The sequence below is a fragment of the Furipterus horrens genome, unplaced genomic scaffold (assembly GCF_987537825.1).
Source record: "Furipterus horrens unplaced genomic scaffold, mFurHor1.1.pri manual_scaffold_4, whole genome shotgun sequence".
NCBI lineage: Eukaryota > Metazoa > Chordata > Mammalia > Chiroptera > Furipteridae > Furipterus > Furipterus horrens.
The window spans coordinates 155,915,445-155,934,600 of NW_028327174.1; the positions used below are offsets into that span (position 1 = coordinate 155,915,445).

The following is a 19,156-nucleotide window of genomic DNA, read 5'->3' on the forward strand; positions in this document are numbered from 1 at the left end:
CATTCAACCATTTAATGACTATTCTTTTTTTAAAAATTGCAGTAAAGTTTACAAACAGGGAAATGCACAGATCTTATGTGTGCAGTTCACTGAGTTTTGATCAATGTGTATATTCATCTTGACAAATACACGTATGTATACATCCCAAACAGGAGCTAGGGCATTTTCAGTACTCTAGAGTCCTTTGTATCTCCTTTCAGGCAGGCTCCAGTTTCTTTCACCATGAATTAGCTTTGCCTGTTCTTGAGCTTCATATAAATGGAGTCATACACTATATATTGTTTTGTGTCTGACTTATTTTGCTCAGTATGAAATTTTTGAGATTTATCTATTTTTTTCCAGAGCAGTATTTCATTGTATAAAAATACTACATTTTATTTTATCCATTCTCCTATTTATGGACATTTGGGTTGTTTTCATTTTGGGGGTATTATGAACAAAGCTATTATAAATATTCTTGTATAGCGTGGTTTTGTTTTGTTTTGTTTTTTGGTGAGCCTGTTTGTATTTCTCTTGAGTAAATACATATGGGTAGAGCATATATCTAACTTCATTTAAAACTCCTAAAATGGTTTTGTTTTCCAGCGTGGTTGGGGAATAAGAATTTTTAATTTAAAATGTATAGCAGTTTCTTTAGTAAAGAGCAGCAGCTCACATTTCTGCCAGTGACCCTCCACCAGCAACAAGTGTTTCTCTCTTTTTAATTTTTTGCCAGTCTGATGGGGCTAAAGTGAGATCGCATCCTTACTTTTCATATAGTTTGCCGTTCCCTAGCTGCTAAAGATGGGGAAGCTTCCCAGAAGATTCTAACATGCACTGAGGGTCGAGAAGCATCCCCACTGGCTCACCCCAGAGGTTTCTGTAACCTTGAATGTCTGGTGTTTTGTAAATACTGCAGCTGTGTGAGCAGCGCACACAGGGCTGGTTTCTCTCTTAAGTGAACTCCTTCTATCAGGAATGGGCCTGTTGTGGAGAGGGAGTGCTCTGTAAGATGACTCATCTTACCTGAGGGGGTGGAATCCTTTGGTAAGATCTGGAGGCTCACAGAAGTACAAGAACTAGAAATTGTACTGCTTCATGTTGGAAAAAGCGAGCTCGGTCCCCGTTTGGGGAAAAGAGGGCCTTGTGTACATGAGCAGAATGGAGACACACAGAAAGTACCATCTCTGTTAGCTGCCCGCTTGTTACTACTGGTAGTGCTGTCAGTGCTGAAGCAGGACATTCTCAGCAGGAGAATTTAGAGGAGAAGGATAATTGGGAGTAATATTTAGCTGCAGAGTTTAGCCCCGTGTCAGGACTGTTAATAATTATGGAAGAGGGGCCAAGAGAAAGCCAGTGACCCCTGAGAGAAGACATCCCATCTGCCTAGACCCTGCCTCGAGAAATCCTGTCTCAAAGGCCACAGTAGTGTTCCTTTAGAAGGTGAGAACCTAGGATAGATACTAGTGGTAGGATGCACCTTCAAAAATGTAAGGCAATGGAGGAAAAATACAAGTACAAACAGCCTTGTACCCTTGTGTGTGTGTGTGTGTGTGGATTTAGGTGTGGAGACATTGCTGAGATAATCTCTATGGACAAATCAGGAAAGGACAGAAACCAAATGGTAATGAACTGATAGAGTCCATCAAGGTAACTGTGGCTGTAATTCTTTGTATCAGAAGCAGAATTTCTATCAAAATCTGGGCATCAGTGCTTGATATAATAGTGCATCCTGTTCAGTGAGGTTTAAGGACAAGGTATACATGGAGCTCTGGAAGAGGCAAAACTAATCTGTGTAGAAAAATATCTAAACCATGGTTGCCTCTAGGAGGGTGTGGGCAGGGATTGATGGGGAAGGGGTATGAGGAAATTTACTACTGTGATGGTAATGTTCTCTCTGTTGACAAGGTTTGGGTTACACAGGTGTATGCATTGCTCAAAATTCCTTGACCAATATGTTTAAGATTTGTGTGTGCAAATTTTGTGTGAATGCAAATTTTACACAACACACACACACACACACACACACACACACACGAAAAATAGAGGAAAGAACAACCACAACCAAACTAAAATAATGTTGTGTAATCCAGCCAGTAGTGGAATTTTTTCCTTTAGTTTCCTAGTCAATTTGTGTTACAGGGATCTAAATTTTCTCCTAATTTGGAAAGCTACCATGAAATTTATTACTATAACTAGAGGGTAAAAATCTTAATTCAATAAGAAAAAAACTTTTTTTTTCTGTTTAGTAACTAAAACATTGTAGATGTTTAGTCAATCTTTAAGGATTTTGCAGCTGAAGTCAAAGCTGTCTGATTAATTTAACAAGTGTGAGAGGTGTGGCCTTTCTTTTTAGCCAAAATAGAATAGTCAACTTTAACACCTCAAGCAACAGAGCAAGTAAGAACAAACCTCTGCCCTAAAATTATAGGTCTTATGAGCTACAATCAGGTGTTACATCCTTTCACAACATGACTCAAAATAAACTTGGAAAAGTGACCAAAAGCCTCTCACTAAAATATATGAGATTACTGATCAGTGACATTATAACTTCAAATAAAGGAAATATTGAAGATGTCAACTAAGAGATCTTTTTACACATACATGGTTTAGGACTACTGTTCACCAAAATATACCATCTACTTCTTACAGGCACAATGTAGACTGAACGTTCTGGCCCTCTTGGAGTTCAGTGGGGCCATATGATTTGCTTTGGCAATCATTTGTGAGGTAAAGTTTTGAGGGTCATTTCCAAGAGGAAGATTTAAGCAAGGGTTACCAGATTGAGCAAATAAAAACACACGACGTGAATTAAGTTTGAATTTGAAATAGCTCAGTTTTTACTATAAATATGTCTCATGCAATATTTGGGTCACACTTTTACTAAAAAAATGGTCTGTTAGTCATCTAAATTTGAATTTAACTGGGTGTCTTGCATTTTATCTGGCAACCCTACTTTAAGTGTCATTGTGCAATTCATCCTGTGTTCTCCATTTCTCTGGCATAGTGGTAATCAATCCTGAGATGGGAGATACTCCATCAACCTGAGTCTCTGGGTGAATATGATGAACAGAGTCCCCTGCTGACCTAAATGGATATGTAGTATGGTTAAGCTACTGGAAATTGGGGGCTGGTTGTTACACAGCCTATCCTGCCTGATACAAACACTGCCTGACACTGAACCCTATCATATCTCATCATGTAGGATTGGTACTCCATGGTGTAGATTCTGTATTTTTCTTAATAATTAAATTATTGTTCTGCCTTTCCCCCCTTAAGGTGGATTTAGGTGAAGGCAAGATTTGCTTCTGTTGTGAAGAATTTCAACCAGCCAAATGCACAGACAAAGAAAACGCCTTGAAACTCTTCCCGGTTCAGCCTTGTAGTGCAGTTCACCTTCTACTTAAGGTACCTCGAATGGACTCCGCTCCCCCCCCCCCAACAATAAATAGACCCCAGAGTCCCAGAGAAAGCAAAGTTACTTGAAATAGTTCTACCCTGGTACCTCCATCAAATAGTTATGCTTCTGAAAGCAGATGTGAACAATCCCTCATCAGTGACTCAGAGAAAGAATTAAACATGTGACTCAAAGAGAATCACATATTTTTTTGTGTCTCTTAAATTATGGGATGGCTTTCTTTGTGTTAAAGAATTATAAAATATTAAACAATGTAAAGGAGCCTAAATATATACATGTGTGTACATGTGTGTATATATATGTTTATACACACATATATGATGTAGCTTTTAGACAGACCTTGAATCGCATGCCCATTTGTCATTGTTCTGATGCTCCTATGTTAGTATAAAGGAGTCTATTTGGCTGTTGCGTGCTATGGTTCTGGGACACAGACTTAGGAGAGATATTGGTCAGGAAATACAGGACAAATTCAAGCACTTTACATCTTGTTTAATAGGCAACAACTATAATAAACAAAAGAGATTAAAAATAAATGATCCTAGCTGAAGACACATACAAAATTAACCTTTGTTAGGGAATTGGATAAAAATTGCGTTCTGACTCAAGGCCCAGAAGTCTAGTGAGTGACAACATCAGTTGGTGAACTGGGAGGTATTAGCTCTTGGATAGTCCACCTGACAGCTTTCTTTAGTTAGATCTTTGGGGTTGATTTTTTGTGGGGAGGAGGAATCTCTGAGGCAAAAGAGAAGCTGCCAGCTCTCTAGATTATGAAGAATGTAAAAATGGCCTTCTTTCTTTGGCTTCTGGATTTTTGGTAGCTGAGTCACCCCCAAACTTCCTAAGCCAAGACTTAGCTTGGGGAAAGCCCCACTAAGGAGCCAGGACTGTGGCAACAGAAACTTTCGGAATTGCCTTTGCTACTATTTCGAGAAGAGAAGCCCTGTTTACACTTGGGCAGCCTGCACCCTCCCTTGTCCTAGTTGGGTGCCCTGGGTAGCTCTGCCAATAGCTCCTGAAATAGAATCAGTGGCCACAAATAAGCAGCAAGCTGTCCTAGTGCAAGGCTGTAGGAGGGGGTGGCTTGGAATTAATGTCACTGGGGACACTGACTTCAGAAGAGAAGCTCACTGCTTTCCTGGAAGGAATGTTTCCAGACAGTATTCTGATGCTCGCAAAAAGTATTATTGTAGTATCAGGTCTTTCTGGGACAGGAAGCTTCTAAGATAAATTTTTTAAATTAAGAGGTACACACTATTGCATGAGTCATAATAATCAGCAGCATTTTGAGGAGCACTTTTCTCATGAGAATTGTCTTATTGGGACAGTATTATTATTTTATGGAGTTTTTTATATTGCATTCTGGTCATCTGCTTTCAAGTACTCAGTGATATCATTGTTTCCTTGTTCTAGAAAGTCCTTTTCGCCCTGTGTGCCTTGAATGCCCTGACCACCACTGTCTGCTTGGTGGCAGCCGCCCTTCGCTACCTCCAGATATTTGCAGCCAGGAGATCCTGCAGCGTAAGTCCATGCAAGGCGGCCCCATGACTGTGTTTCTGCTGAACTGCCCGGGGACTCTGTGCAATTCATTGCTTTTCTCTCCAAGCCTTTGTAGTGAAGGTGTTGACTAACGGAGGTGCTCTTTAATTAGGATGAATCCCAGATTTCTGCCGAAGAAGTGGAAGAACACAGACGCGTCCCAGACCCCGATGACTTTGTGCCTCCAGTGCCTCCCCCTTCCTATTTCGCCACATATTACTCATGCACACCCCGGATGAACCGCAGGTACCGCAGGTATCGTTCCTAAGACCACCCCCCGGCCCCTAGTTCTCTGTAGGGTGCATGCTTGCTCGCTCTCTGATAAACTGCATGAAACCAAAGAAAAGTCCAACCTTGACCTAAGGATATACTTTTTCAATTTCAATTAGCTTCCCAGGAAAACTGACACCCAGTGAGATAACTGCTGTAATTTGACATGATTGAGAGCTGCTGTTGCCCTGGAAACGCACTTAGTTAAGCCAAATCGATGTTCGTTATAGCACCATCAGCAGGTCCCCAAATCATGAAATTCTTCCCAGCCATTAAAAAAAGATGAATTATTAATTACTCCTCCCTGGTCTAGAAAAAAATAGACACCGGGCTTATTACCATTTTCAAATTCTAGCTCAAAATTGGATCATCTGTTTCTTAACTCTCAGGAATTATTATCTGTAGAATGGAATGCCACATGCCTCTCTCTGATTGTTACCAGGTACTAGAATTGTAACTCTCTAAGGAATGACTTTGCTTATTCATTCAACAAACATTTAATCTGTTCTCAGCTCCTTACTAATCATTGTGGTGGGTTACTGAGATTCAAAATGAGTTAGACACCCCGCTTCCATCCCATATCAAGGAACTCACAGTCTAGGTCATTCAAAATGAATGTTATTACGATCAGAGTAAGTGGTACTCAAAGGAGAGGGTTTAAATGCATGGAGAGGGACCACCTAACCTGGAATGGTGGGTGGGCTGCAGAGAGCTTGAAGGAAGAGTCAGCCAGTCAGGGCTGGCTTCCTGGACAAGGTAAACCTTAAGCTGAATTTAGAGGATAATAAGTAAGCCTATATTTAAGTGTCCAGTAGAGAATCTCTGAATTCTACTGTAAGACTAGTGTCTTTAGCTTGATATTCTGAGGGCCAGGGATTTACAAATTTTAATGCCTGAGGTACACTGGAGAGTTGTCCGATCCGGGGCCAGGCTTGGTGTTTTTGGAAATCCATTTTTTAGTGCTTGCGGGAGCCATATGTGACTTTGAAACAGGTCGCCAGTGGGAGCTACCACCAAGGGCTGTTAGTGTTCTTTCCCTTGGGTTATCTTCCTGACTTGTTTTTCAGAGTCAACCCTAAAGCCCAACTCCAGGCCCCCACCTAGCCACCCACCTATGTGGAAGGAGGGATGACCACAAAGCCATAGGGTGCATTAGCTGGCTGGACAGATGGGCCAGGAGCAGCCTGAGAAGCAGCTCAAGCCTCCCTGTTGGTCAGGCAGGAGTAGTGAAATTTTGAAGCTTCAGGGGCCAGGACAGCTTCCCTAGTCTCTGAGGAAATGAGCTGAGAATTACACGGGCCAGAGAGACAGCAACAAAACCCACATTTTTTGTGCACCTTAGGACCCATTGGTTAAAACCTTAGCCCAATCTCAGGCTGGGTGCAGAGAATTCATGGAGGAGCAGTAAAATGTCCAGTGTTTCGTTATTCAGAAGAGAAACGCCCTCTTCAAGAAGAAAAATTCCTTGGCTCTTTGAGGTTGTGGGTGAGCACTTGATTGACCTAAGAGGAGGTGACAGACAGATTTAATTTCCTGTAGTAGCAGAACGGGAAAGTGACTCATGTGGGTTTGGGAGTCCTGCTGTCCAGCAGAGGCCTGTAGAATCCCCACCTCCCAGCCCCCCAGCCTCTTCTCGTCTCTTTCCCTCCTCTCTTCTGTTCTTCCACAGCCATGTTTAGCAATGTGGGTATTTCCACTCTTGGAGGATATATCTGCATCTCGGGATTCGTCCCTCTGAGTCCTGAGATAGCCCCTGGCCAAATCCAGGTTCAAAGGAGACAGACAAATTTCTCATCAAGGGGATTACTATTCAGAACTTTCTGGAAGGAACTTGGGGGAGGATGTTAAAGCAAAACACCCTTGTGAGAAAGGAGACACTGCTTGGCCTCAACTGTGTAGCTGGGGCCTAGATCATCTCTCCAATGGGCAAGTACTCTCATCCTTGGAAATTCCACCAGTCTCAGAGTGAAGCCCATTCTTCTTTTGAAAATGGCTAACTCTATTCACCTTTATATACATATTCTATCAGAGATATTTAAAGAAAGCTTTTTCCCTTTAATCCTCAATTAATGATATATCTTTATTGACTTTAGAGAGAGAGGAAGGGAGAGAGAGGGAGAGGGACAGAGTCAGAGACAGAGACATGGATATGAGAGAGAAAAAACCACTGGCTGCCTCCCACCTGTGCCCCAGCTGGGGCTGGAACCTGCAACCTAGGCATGTGCCCTGACTAAGAACTGAACCCATAAACTTCTGGGGTACCGGATGAGGCTCCACAACTGAGCAATCCAGCCAGGGCTCTCAGAGGTATTTTTAAGTTTGAATTGACTTTGCTGGATTCTCAGTATAAATCAACTTTATAGACACGAGGTGTTTAATCCCAAGTGGTAAATTTTTTTCTTGTAAGCAGGCAGGCAAAACATATATTTTTTAATTTCCACAACCAGTTAAGTATTTTCACACAATGAAAGCTCCCCGTTTCTTGTAAGGTGTTATGACTTCTCAGAAGAGGCTTATTTATTTAACTTGTATAAACATAACCGCTTCATGCATTTGTCTCCTTGACAAAGGGCTTCTCAAGTTGCTGTCCTAACCAGAAGCCTGATTGCAGCCATGTTCCCCGTCCAAACATGGGTCACCCCCTTTGTGAATCGATAGCCAGTACAGAGGGGCTGTATACCTCGTCTCCACGACTCAGGGACTCCCCATTCTCAGACATTGGCTTGAGCCAGGATTCAAAAGGGAGAATCACTAAACTATTTCATGAATGTGGACCTAGTTGGACCATGGGATATTACCTGCTATAGAAAATTAAAGCAGAGTGGGGAGGGGGGCCAGGTTGACCTGGGCATTTCTCAAAGGTGAAGACGACACCCACCCATTTCCTTTCCTAATGAGCTTCAAAACCCACTCTGAAGTGGGTCCAGGCTGTGCTAGTCGTTGACCCAGGGCCCTGCCTTGCCCCCCCCCCCCCCCCCCCCCCAGGCAGCAACCCTACCACCGTGTGCCCAGTAAAAGGACACACACAGCTTTTCCAGGACACAGAGGAAGATCATTCTTGGGCAAGGACATATTAGTTGCTGCATCGCCCTCGGCTGTGTTCTCAAGGCCTATTTGTAGCATCAAAGCAGAACATACTTTGCATGATCTGTTTGAGTTTCCTGTTCGCCCTCTGTGCTCAGGAGCACGAAACAGTGAAGGCTTTCTGGAGACTGTGGGATGAACTTGAAAGAGCCAGGGCTCTGGAGTCTCTTAGAGGGTGACCCCAGAGGGATCTTTTTCCATTTTGGAGCCTCAGTTTCCTCATTCTTCTGCATTGTCACATGGCTGCTGGGAGGATTGTCAATGAAATAATGGGCATAAAAAATCTTTCTAAAATTAAAAGTTTCCACTGTGCTCTGCCACTGTTAATTGCCCTGTTTAAAATATTCTTGGCATGTATCTTACTCTTAAGAAGCAGTCCTTAATCTTACCTCTTGCTGCTTTATCAGGGAGCAGTTTCTAAAGATACTCATTCCTTTTTTTGTTTTTTAAATCCTCACCCGAGGACATGTTTCCAGTGATTTTAGAGAGAGAGGAAAGGGAAGGTGGGAGCAGGGAGAGAGAGAGAGCGAGAGAAAGAAAGAAAGGAAGGAAGGAAGAAAGGAAGGGAGGGAGGGAGAGAGGGGGAGAGAGAGAGAGAGAAAAGAGAAAGAGAGAAAGAAAGAAAGAAGGAAAGAAAGAAAGAAAGAAAGAAAGATCAACTGGTTGTCCTCTGCAACACAAGTATGTGCCCTGACCACGTCAACTGGTTGTTATCCGCATCCCAGGCAGGTCCCATGACTGGGAATTGAACCTGGAACCCTTCAGCGCACGGAACAACGTTCTAAACAACTGAGTCATGCAGCTAGGGCTAAAGACACTCATTCTTAATAAGAATCTGATCACTTTTCCCAGATATAACGAAGTTTTAATTTCAGCCCCCACGATCCATTTCCTTTTGCAGTATTCTCAGTCCTGGCTGTGCACTGGGATCACCTGGGGGCATTAACAACCTACAGACACCTGGGCCGCACCAGGGGCAATTAGAGCAGAATCTTCAGAGGGGGCCCTGGGCCATGTAAGTTTGGAAACCTCCCCAGATAAAACCCTTAAGCGACCAGGAAAAAATCTGCCAGTTAATAGCAGACACATTTCCCACAGATCCTTACTTACCCAAAGCAGTAAATAAGGGAATAAATAAGGAAAAGCTGCCTAACAGAAAAGGAACTGTCCTTCTGCATGAACTCCAGCGACGTCTTCCATCACAATGAGGCTTTTGCTGGTTATTTTAATAACCACCATAGAACCCGTTTCATTTTGCCGTCAACTTAGATAAAATACATCCCCTCTTTTCTGTCAGTTTTCCTTCTTGATGAGATTCTGCAGCTTAGGATCTAAAATGGAAGCCTTTCCTCTGGCCTCTTAGCCCCAAGCAAGCCCTTTTTTCTCTGTGAACATACTGTATAAGTAGCCACTGGGTTGGGAATACAAAATAGACCACCAGATCCAACAAACAGAGATGGGGTACTAACTTTCCGGGCCAGGGCACAGCAGTGAAATGCTGGCAGAGTTGGCTGAGAGGGGGGAAATCAAGGGTTTGTAGGTGCTAGAAAGATGGTCATGAGGGTTGTGTTAAGTAAGGGTTGAAGACTGGCCGTCTGGAGAGGACAGGAGGAGTCCCTAGGTCTCCTGTCTCACTGAGTAAACAAGTCCTCTTACTCATTGGTCAGGAAAGGGTCTTCAGTCAGGTCCCAGAGGGTCAGGATTCCTGGAGTCACTTGGCGTTTATAGTTCCTCTTTTTCCCTTCTTTTAAAAAAGATTTTATTTATTTTTAGAGCGAGGGGAAGGGAGGGAGAAAGAGAGGGAGGAAAACATCAATGTGTGGTTGCCTCTTGTGTGCCCCCAACTGGGGACTTGGCCTGCAACCCAGGCATGTGCCCTGACTGAGACTCAAGCCAGCAGTCCTTTGGTTTGCAGGCTGGTGCTCAATCCACTGAGCCACACCACCCAGGGCTGTTTATAGTTCTTAAACAGCTTTGGCTGGAATGGAGAATTAGTGGGAAACACATGGGCAAGCCCTGCTCTAAGGGGAGCATATAATATCCCTTCGGGTAACTTTACCAGGACCCCTCCCAGCCACTGCTGGGAGAGACCCTTCACGCTGGTGCCTCCCTTTAGATATGTTATGTGTTATGTACTGAGCCTGCACATATCCCTGCATTAGCTGTCAGAATGTAACCTTCTCCCTTCTCTATCAGGTCAAGCAGGGGCTGAGAGTCTTCCTTCTAAGATAAAGGAAAAAAACGGGGAGAGCTTTCTCTCTCTCTCTCTCTCTCTCTCTTTTTAAAAATTCAGGCTGTAGAGTCTCATTCTTCTAAATCAAAGAATTCCAGAAGTTTTATTGTTAGGAATAATGAGCATCACAATCTTTTCCTCCCCCAATTGCATTTTTGAAACATGAAACAGCCATAAATCTGGAACACCTTTCCCAGAAAGCAGTGCACGAACTGGTTCTAGAACCTGTCTTTTCATTAGTTTCCTTTAGTGTCTGTACATTTTTGCATTTTAGGAACAGATAATAAACTTTGCTGTTAACTGTTTTTTCCTTATCCAATATCCTGTGGCTTGAATACAGGTTTTTTGGTGTTCTGTGTATTTAAAAAATTGACATATAATTGAAATTGAATACAATTTCAGGTGTGCAACATAATGATTCAACATCTGTGTGTATTGCAGATGATAAACATAATAGGTCTAGTTAACATCCATCACCAAACATAGTAAAAAAAATTCTTTTCTTCTGATGAGAACTTTTAAGATCTACTGTCTTAGCAACTTTCAAATACGATACAGTATTATTTATTATAGTCACTATGCTGCCCATTACACCCCCAGGACTTATTTTATAACTGGAAGTTTAGTTAAAAGATACAAACTTCGATGTATTTTTAGTTATTATTTTAAAATGTAGGGTCTTTGTCACCTAGATCATTTGTGTGAGTGTGTGTGTATATGTGTATGTGTTTAGTTTTCTACGGACACTGGCAGAAAATATTGTGGTGGGGGGTTTGTTTTGCTTATTATTGTCACGGGTCCCTCACCCACAGGGCCTGACGTGCAGCCAGTGCTCAGTGTTTGCTGAATGACTATCTTTAGGAAGAGCCACTCCAGGATTCCTCTTGCTGTATGCTGCTTTGTCTCTGAGCTGTGACATTGTTTGCTTTATTTGAAAAATTTATTTAAAAAAAAGTATTTATCCTTTATAATATTTTTTTAACAAATATTAAGTCTCTACTATGAATCAGACATTAGGGAAATCCAGGCAAGAAAACTGTCGTGTACTAATGTAAGAAATAATTCGGTTTCCCGGTGTCTCTAGTTTTGTTCTTTTCTTGGAGGTGGAATTCAGTGGCATTTAGTGAACTCACAGTATGGTGCAACTGTCTCTTCCGTCTAGTCTAGTCGAAAGCATTTACCACCTCCCAGGAGCTCTGTATCACCGGTCACTCCCCATTCCCTCCCGCCCTCCCTTCCCCACAGCCCCTGGCAATCACTAATCAGCTCTCTGTCTCTCAGAAATTATCGCTTACTTTTTGCCTAGTGGATTTGAAAGGAATGATGCTATCTCATGTGATGCGTTGCCGCTTGCCTGAGGATAACCATCTCGAGGCAAAGGCCAGTACGCAGGAGCCGCTAAGGTCACCTGGTCTGTCTGTAGGACGTGCTTCCTGATGCCAACTTGCTTCTCCTAGGATGGTTGGTCCGGATGTTATCCCCCTACCGCATATATATGGAGCCAGAATCAAAGGCGTGGAAGTATTCTGTCCTCTGGATCCCCCACCTCCGTACGAGGCAGTCGTGAACCAGACCGACCGGGAGCAGGTACTGTGCAACCAGTTCGCTCCGGTATGTTGACTGCAAGTAGGAGAAGCAGCTTTCGGCTTGGAGAGCAGTGGGAGACCGTGCACAGCCAATCTTTTTAAGAAGTCCACTGAGCCCCGAAGGTGCTTGAGTCGAATATCAACCAATATTTCTCTTTTCAGACGTCTTCATTCCAAATGTCAGGAGAATCAGAAGCTGCCACAAGCCCCATGGAACCGATCTGTGTGACAGTGACTCAAGGTAATAACCACATTATCACTGCCCCAACCTGTGATTCAGAAAATTAGAACATGGTAAAATAATGATCTGTGTGGTATTTTGTTGGAGGCCAGATATTCTTGGGGGAAGTAAGTCAAGCTATATCCTTTCCAGGTATAAAACTACTACCAACTTTTAGGGTTTACAAAGGGAGGAAAGTTGTGGGTAGAAATACAGATATCCTTAGACTCTTTTATGAATAACCAGAGTATTCGCAGGGACCTATGAAATAGATTACAGAGCTTAATTTGGCACGTTCTTGTGTTTTCCAACCTAAGATTTTTCTTTTCCCTCTTTTGGAGAGAAGAAAGCATTTCATTTATTACAGGGTTATCTGCTGTGAAATTACGCTGTCATTTCTAACCTAGGACTCAGTTTCTACCACCTCAACATGTAGTGATTTCTGATTTCCAGACCTGCATTAAATACTAGAGTCAGTTTATATTTATCTTTGTGATTTAAGGTAACATTGTTACAGCTTTCTCTCTCTGGAGAGGTTTTAAATGACCTGGGGAATTATCCGCCAGGACGAAATTGCACATGGTCATAAATAATGAATCAACTTTTAGCTATTTCAGATGGAGGTAATTTTTCAGCAGCACCATCCAGGATTGTGTTTCTGTTCTGTTCACTGTCCGTCTCATGTGGAATTAGGCAGCAACGCTCTGTTTCCTAAGTATGTTTGCAGTTCTTTCATTTCTTAAAAAAGACCGCACTCAGGCTCACAAATGATGTGATTTTATTTTCCGGAGCAGAAGTCCTCCAATTCCGGAGGGGTTTTACTGATTCACTTAGTGGCTACTGGCTCTTTAACTTAGCTTTCCAGGCGTTTCTCAGCCCAGCCCGCAGACACCCCCTCTGCCTGCACTTTGTCTGCAGCCCACAGCACAGCCACCTCCCTATGCAGGTCGTACTTCCCACCTGACCAAGCTCATCCCCAACGGTCAGAAACTGTAAGATGGGTGGGAGCTTCCCAGCCCCGGAGCTGGGCTGGGGTGCTTCACTGGAGAAGGTGCTCACACCTTTCGAAAAAACAGACATTTTGGTGGGCTTTTTTGTTTTACCCTCGGATTTGAAGGTGTTTGTTTGATTGTTTTAGATCTGGAGTGCTGGTTTGGAGAGGGAGCAGTTCCCGTAGTGCTGGGACATAAAAACGTCCTGGGCCCGCAGCCTAAGCAAATGTTGTTCACTGTGTATCCCCCCCCCCCCAACCCCCGCAGGTTTGGGCTCACAGGTGTTTCCTGCCCAAAATGTTGAGGGCTGCAGCTGGTGAAATAATTTTTGTTTCTCCTCTTAAAAAAATTACTCAGATGGAGACATTCCTAACGCACCTGGAGAAGAAGGTGCGTCCACTTCAACTGCCAACTCAAACCCGCTATTTCCTCCTGCGAGAGGCCGGAGAGCCCTCCAGCCCCTGAGGATGAGATCGAAGAGCGACCCTGTGCTGCATCGTTCAGTGGAGAGAGGTGAGGCCACTCCCCCGGCTCCCCCTCAGAGCGCGCATCTGCCTCCACCAGGTGGAAGCTCTGGCTGCCGGGGACCCTGCCCTTGGAGAGGTATCTTAAAGGATGTTAAGAGGTCTTGAGGAAATGAGATATTCTACATGCACATTAGGAATATATGTCTGCCACGTCTTTTAAGGCTGGTAGGGTGGTGTTCTTTTTAAGTCATTTTATCAAGCACGTTTGGTTGCAGATGATACCATGGTGGGCACTATGCGAAGACACGAACGTGATTGTGATTTCTAGGTGCTTGCGATCCTGTGGGAATACTTATTCTCTCTCACGGGGAAAGTTCACGGGTGGTATTCTTTATCCTCTCTTCTATAATTTAATATTAGTTATCTCTTAGCTGTGTGTGAATAGATTAAATTATTTAAATCTGACCTTGTTTTAAGAACTTGGGTTTAGAGTGAAACTCACACTTCATTTCCTGCCCTGTTTTGAGTTTGCTTGTGTATAGATGCTATTTGAATATATGAATACCTGAACATCTCCAAATACGTCTTCATTGCAGAAAATGGTAAAAATAAAGGAACTAAAGGAAGAAAATGAAAACCTTCTGTAACCCTATCAGCATCGGCTTCCTTCGGTGACCTATTCTCTCCGTGGCTTTTGCTCTCCTCCTGCTCTATGCAAATATTATTCTCACCTTGCCTCCTCTGGGGCCCTGCGTCACCCCCTGACATTCTGGTTCCCTCCCTCTGACAGCCTGTGTTGTTTGCTGCAGCTCTGGCCCGACCGTGTGGGAGCCAGAGAGAACACTCCTCTTGTCTCTGCTGTGGCTCCTGACTGGGGAGGAGCCCCACCACCTGGGACTGGGCGCAACTCTGCAACCCCAGGTGGCCGGCGGCCTGGCCCCTCAGCTCCCAGGCCCGTCTTCGCTCTGGGTCCCTGCCCTACCTGGCAAGCTGAGGACTCGAGCTGGCCACCTACTGGCTTCAATGAGAACTTCGCTGTCTGCACAGCTTAGATCTTCCCATCACACAGTCCCTCAGGGGCGAGGACAACACGTGTTCCCCTGTTGGAGCCCTCCATGGTGGAAGGGACCAGGTTGCCTTCACGTGACAGAGTGTAGACCCTGTTCTCACACAGGAGTATGTGTAGGGCGTGTTCCTGGAGGAGTGCCGCTCTCTGGGATATGCTTGTGGCAGCCTTGGAGGGCTGCCACTAACCATTGTGTAAAGATCCTCATGCCTACTTTTCTCCAGGGGAAAAGGATGACCCCTTTCTCCACCTCTTCTTCCACCCCTGCTTCCTCTCCTCACTGAATGTCTAGGTTCCTGTTTATCAGGCCTTCACAGACTGAAATCTCCAGGGTCCTGTGCGCGGAAGGCTGCTGGCTGGCTTCTGACCACGTGGAAACCAGGCCCGAGTTTCACGTCACCTGCCTGCCGGTGCCATAGTGTTCTGCCGGTCCTTATACCCTTGCTAAAGTAGGTAGTCGTGGAACTTAGAGCCTGCGGTGGCTTTCCCAGGCCCACTGGTGACTTCTGGAATCACGTAGTTTTTCTGCACTTAGCTTTCTCTTTCTGTAACCGTCAGCCATAGAGCTGCCTCACACCGTGGTGCGAGCACTGATAATATAAGTCAGTATGGTGTCTTTGAGGACGTTTAGGACAAAGGTACAGTCTAAGTGAGCGGAGCATTCCACTCATCCCACAGTCTTGTCTTTCCTTGGTCCCTGTCCCTAAGTGGCTCCTCATCCTCCCCCTGTGGAACATTCTTTCGTCAGTGAGCCATGTCCTGCCTGCTTGCCCCGTCCATCGCCACATGCTGGTCATCACCCCGTGGAACTGCTGCTCCGCTCTGGTGTTCTGGATGCTCCCCTCTATCATCTGTCTCCACCTTGGGGTCATGTTTTATGTGGCACAATAGATGTTTTGGGGACGTGTCCTGTTGGAGCTACATCAGGAAATAAGCTTGTGTCATAGTTGTGGATTTTGCTTTCTTTTTCCTTTCGCAAAATGAAAAGCAAGATGTGCATGGCTGTTGGCATTTGTCATGTGCTTTCCACACTGAGTTTAGACGCGGGCATGTGTTCACAGGGTATGGCCCATGGGTATGTGTTGTTTGTTTGTCTTTGCCCACAGCCGCTCCCGTGCTCAGCTGCGAAGCTGCGACTCAGACTGAAGGGAGACCGGATCTGGCTGCGGTGCCCCTGAGGAGGGGTCTGAGATCCAAAGCCTCAAGATGCAGACCGCGGTCTCTAATAGATTACAAATCTTACGTAGACACCAAGGTGCTGGTGGCGAAGTTCCTGGAGCAGTCCTCCTCCAACATGACCCCAGACATCCGCGAGCTTGTGGAAAGCATTAAGTCTGTTTTGAAGTCTGATGAGGAGCACATGGAGGAAGCCATTACAAGTGCCAGTGTCCTGGAACAGGTAGTTTTATTATAACTATTTGTTGTGAATCAGATAACTTGTTTCCATAGCAGCGAAAGCAGCTTCTCTGATTTCCTGTCCAAGGCACAGTAAGTTCATGGTCACTGGATCAAGGGAAACATGGGTAGGCGGTGTGGGGAGAGGAAACTGGAGCATGCACTTTTCAGGCATGGTGACTCTTCCACAGTGTTCTTGGCCTGAAGGGAGAAAAACCTATTTTTCTGGGATGTGGAGGCCTGGACAAAGGAAGGGGCGTGGCTTGGGGATAAAAGCAAGGGGTCTGGGCAGTGTGGTCACAGTCAGCAGTGGATGTCATAGGTTGGAAGTTTCCCTTGATATGGCATGTTTTTTCAGCGCTTTGACAATGATGGGCATACGTGACTTTTAATATTGGCAAGATTCTGGGAGCTGTTCACATTCCCCTGAAATGCTTAGCAAGACACTTCAGCTGATAGGCCTGAAAGGAATAAACACCTTTTCCTTTCCATAGGTTAAAAAGCACCAGGCAATCCCCTGACCAGAAGCCACAGGGGCAAAGACACAAATGGGCATGCAAATTATCCACTTAGGTGTCAGGTTTCTCATCTTCAAGTGAAGGGTTAGACTAGGTGGTCTCTACCTCTGTATCTCTGCACATTTTCACATTATTTGATTTACTAGAATACATTTTCAGATCCATTTTAAACTTTGGAATTTTCTTCTTAATCAAGAAACAAGGACAAAGGGAATGTGTCTTCTCTTTGGGGGATTAACCTTTTAAGTGACCTTAAAATCTCAGAATGGTACAAACTAAACAAAGTGTCATCCCAGTGATTGTTCTATGATGTTGGTGATAATGAAGTACCTGAGTTTTTCCCAAGGCACTAACAATATTACAGATCATATGGATGGGATTATGCAGTATAAAAAATGTGTATATCAGGGATAGCCTTCCCCTTGTCAATTCAAGTTGAAGAATTTCTCATATTCTTGTCATTTTTTAAAACAAAATAAGTGATATTATGATGCATTTAAGGTTATGTATGTGGCACATTGCAAAAACAGATTGAGCAATAGAACCATTCTTAAGAATTTTTACAAATAAATTGGTCTAGTTGTTATGTTGTTTATTGAAGGGTTATTCGATCAATTAGAGGCATCACTGGTTTGGGTTGAGACTTTATTAACTCATTACCTGATCACAGTGCCAGACCAGTAGTTATCAAGTTTTTGAGTATGTATCTCCTGAGTTCTTCTGAAAAGATGCTTGAGCGCCATTCCAGACTCACGTGTCAGAATTGGTGTAGGGAGAGCTGGGAACCCCCATCTCTGACAGGCTCCTGCCCCTCCTGTAAGTGCAGACCCCAGTGAGAATCACTGGCTGAGGCCACAGGAAAATCGGAAGGAAGAGAGAGAAATGTTAAATACAAAGCAAGAAATTGCAATGGATGAATCTGTGAAGTGAGGCAGGTCTACAGTTGAAACCATAGGAAATCTGTGGATTGTCTTAGGAACTTCAGAAAAGAGGCAATGTGTTAGAAGTCTCTCTGGAATTCCAAGTGGGTGTCACTTTGGGAAAAGACCCTCTTTTCTTTCTCAAGGCAGCTAGACATGGCATGGATGGATATAGGAGGCAGGTCCCAGGACCACAGCTGGTGAAGTTAACCTCTCTGCACCCTCTTTATTCTATTCTCCCAAAGGCAATGGCCCCAGCGCAGCCCAGCCCTCCAAGGTCCCGCCTGCTGCCCCTGGGCATCCGGGCTGGCATCCTGCACCTGCAGAGCTGCGGAGACCTGAGCACCTTCGTCTCGGCAGGGAAGCTGACAACCGAGAGGAGACCCCGCCGTGCTGCGGCCGAGCGGCCCCACAGCCTCATCGGGGTGGTTCGGGAGACTATCCTGTGAACCAACCAGACCAGGCTCCTGCAGTGATCCCCCTTTCCTCACCATGCAGTTTCCAGGGTGGGGGTTGGGGTCCCCCTCTCGGGACTCCCCAGAAAAGGGGGCACTTCAGAGGACACCCTTGCTCCTGCTCTTTGGCGTCCTTTCTGCTGACCCCAGGTATGAGTGAGTGGGGTTTTCCAGGCACCTTTAATCTTTGAATGCATTGAATTGGAGGCAGTGAAGGCGGCATCTCTTTCTCCTCTGCCTGGTGTAGGGTCCCCATAGCACCCTCCCTTCCCCCATGGCTCCCTTCCTTCCCCAGCGCTCTGTCCCTGCAGGGCTGCTCTTGCTGGCTCCCTGCAGCGGCCTTGCGTTGGCAGGAAGCACGATGATTAACCCCAGTGTTTTCTAATCATCAAGCCCCCTCTTACCTCACCCTGAAATCATACTCCCTTTAGGAAAAAAAGACAGGAGAGCTTGTCAGTGAGAAATTGTAATGAAAGACATCTAGGGAGACAATTCTTGTTGATTCTACTTCTTTATGCTTATAAAACTAGAGATGGCTAAGGCAGAACTTATAATAAAACTTTTTACTTTGGACCTCTGGACTCGGTGTACATTTGTGTATGCGGACGTGGCCACACCTTACCTTATGAAGGTTCTGGAACTTGGAGTGGTGGTGGCAGTCAGGTTTGGGCAGGTTACCAAGCCAGTTTAATCTGCAAAGCACCTGATCCCTGTGCTTAACAATGTCCTGCGTGCATTCAGCCTGGCTGAATGGTCTCATGGAGCTGCCTTGTAGTGGGACTGTGAGCAATAAATCAGTAAAGTGATTACAGATTGGGCATTAGTGCTAAGAAGGAAGGAGGCGGTTAGAGAAGGCTTCTTTAAGGAAATGACATTTAAAATGGCTTTGACTGTGAGGGACAGGGAAGGGTGTTCCAGGCAGAGGGAACAGCCAATGCAAAGGCTCAGAGCAATAGAGGCTGCTATGAAAGTAGCCCTGAGTGAGGGGAGAGGTAGAAGGAGCTCAGGGTGGAT

At 44.7% G+C, this 19,156-nt stretch overlaps 1 protein-coding gene across 2 annotated transcripts in view; it reads left to right on the top strand.

Annotated features, from left to right (window-relative positions):
- ENTREP1 (endosomal transmembrane epsin interactor 1) overlaps nucleotides 1-18,197 on the top strand; it is a 50,804-nt gene extending 32,607 nt beyond the window's left edge. The window contains exons 4-11 of one of the 2 annotated variants that reach the window (XM_090274157.1): nucleotides 3,259-3,387; nucleotides 4,811-4,918; nucleotides 5,049-5,191; nucleotides 11,981-12,110; nucleotides 12,272-12,350; nucleotides 13,679-13,834; nucleotides 15,961-16,253; nucleotides 17,933-18,197. In XM_090274157.1, the coding sequence (XP_090130283.1) occupies nucleotides 3,259-3,387; nucleotides 4,811-4,918; nucleotides 5,049-5,191; nucleotides 11,981-12,110; nucleotides 12,272-12,350; nucleotides 13,679-13,834; nucleotides 15,961-16,253; nucleotides 17,933-18,136 (1,242 nt within the window). In that variant the 3' untranslated portion in view covers nucleotides 18,137-18,197. The remainder of the gene's footprint in view (nucleotides 1-3,258; nucleotides 3,388-4,810; nucleotides 4,919-5,048; nucleotides 5,192-11,980; nucleotides 12,111-12,271; nucleotides 12,351-13,678; nucleotides 13,835-15,960; nucleotides 16,254-17,932) is intronic. The other variant, XM_090274158.1, reaches the window with a different exon arrangement.
- The last annotated feature ends 959 nt before the right edge of the window (nucleotides 18,198-19,156 follow it).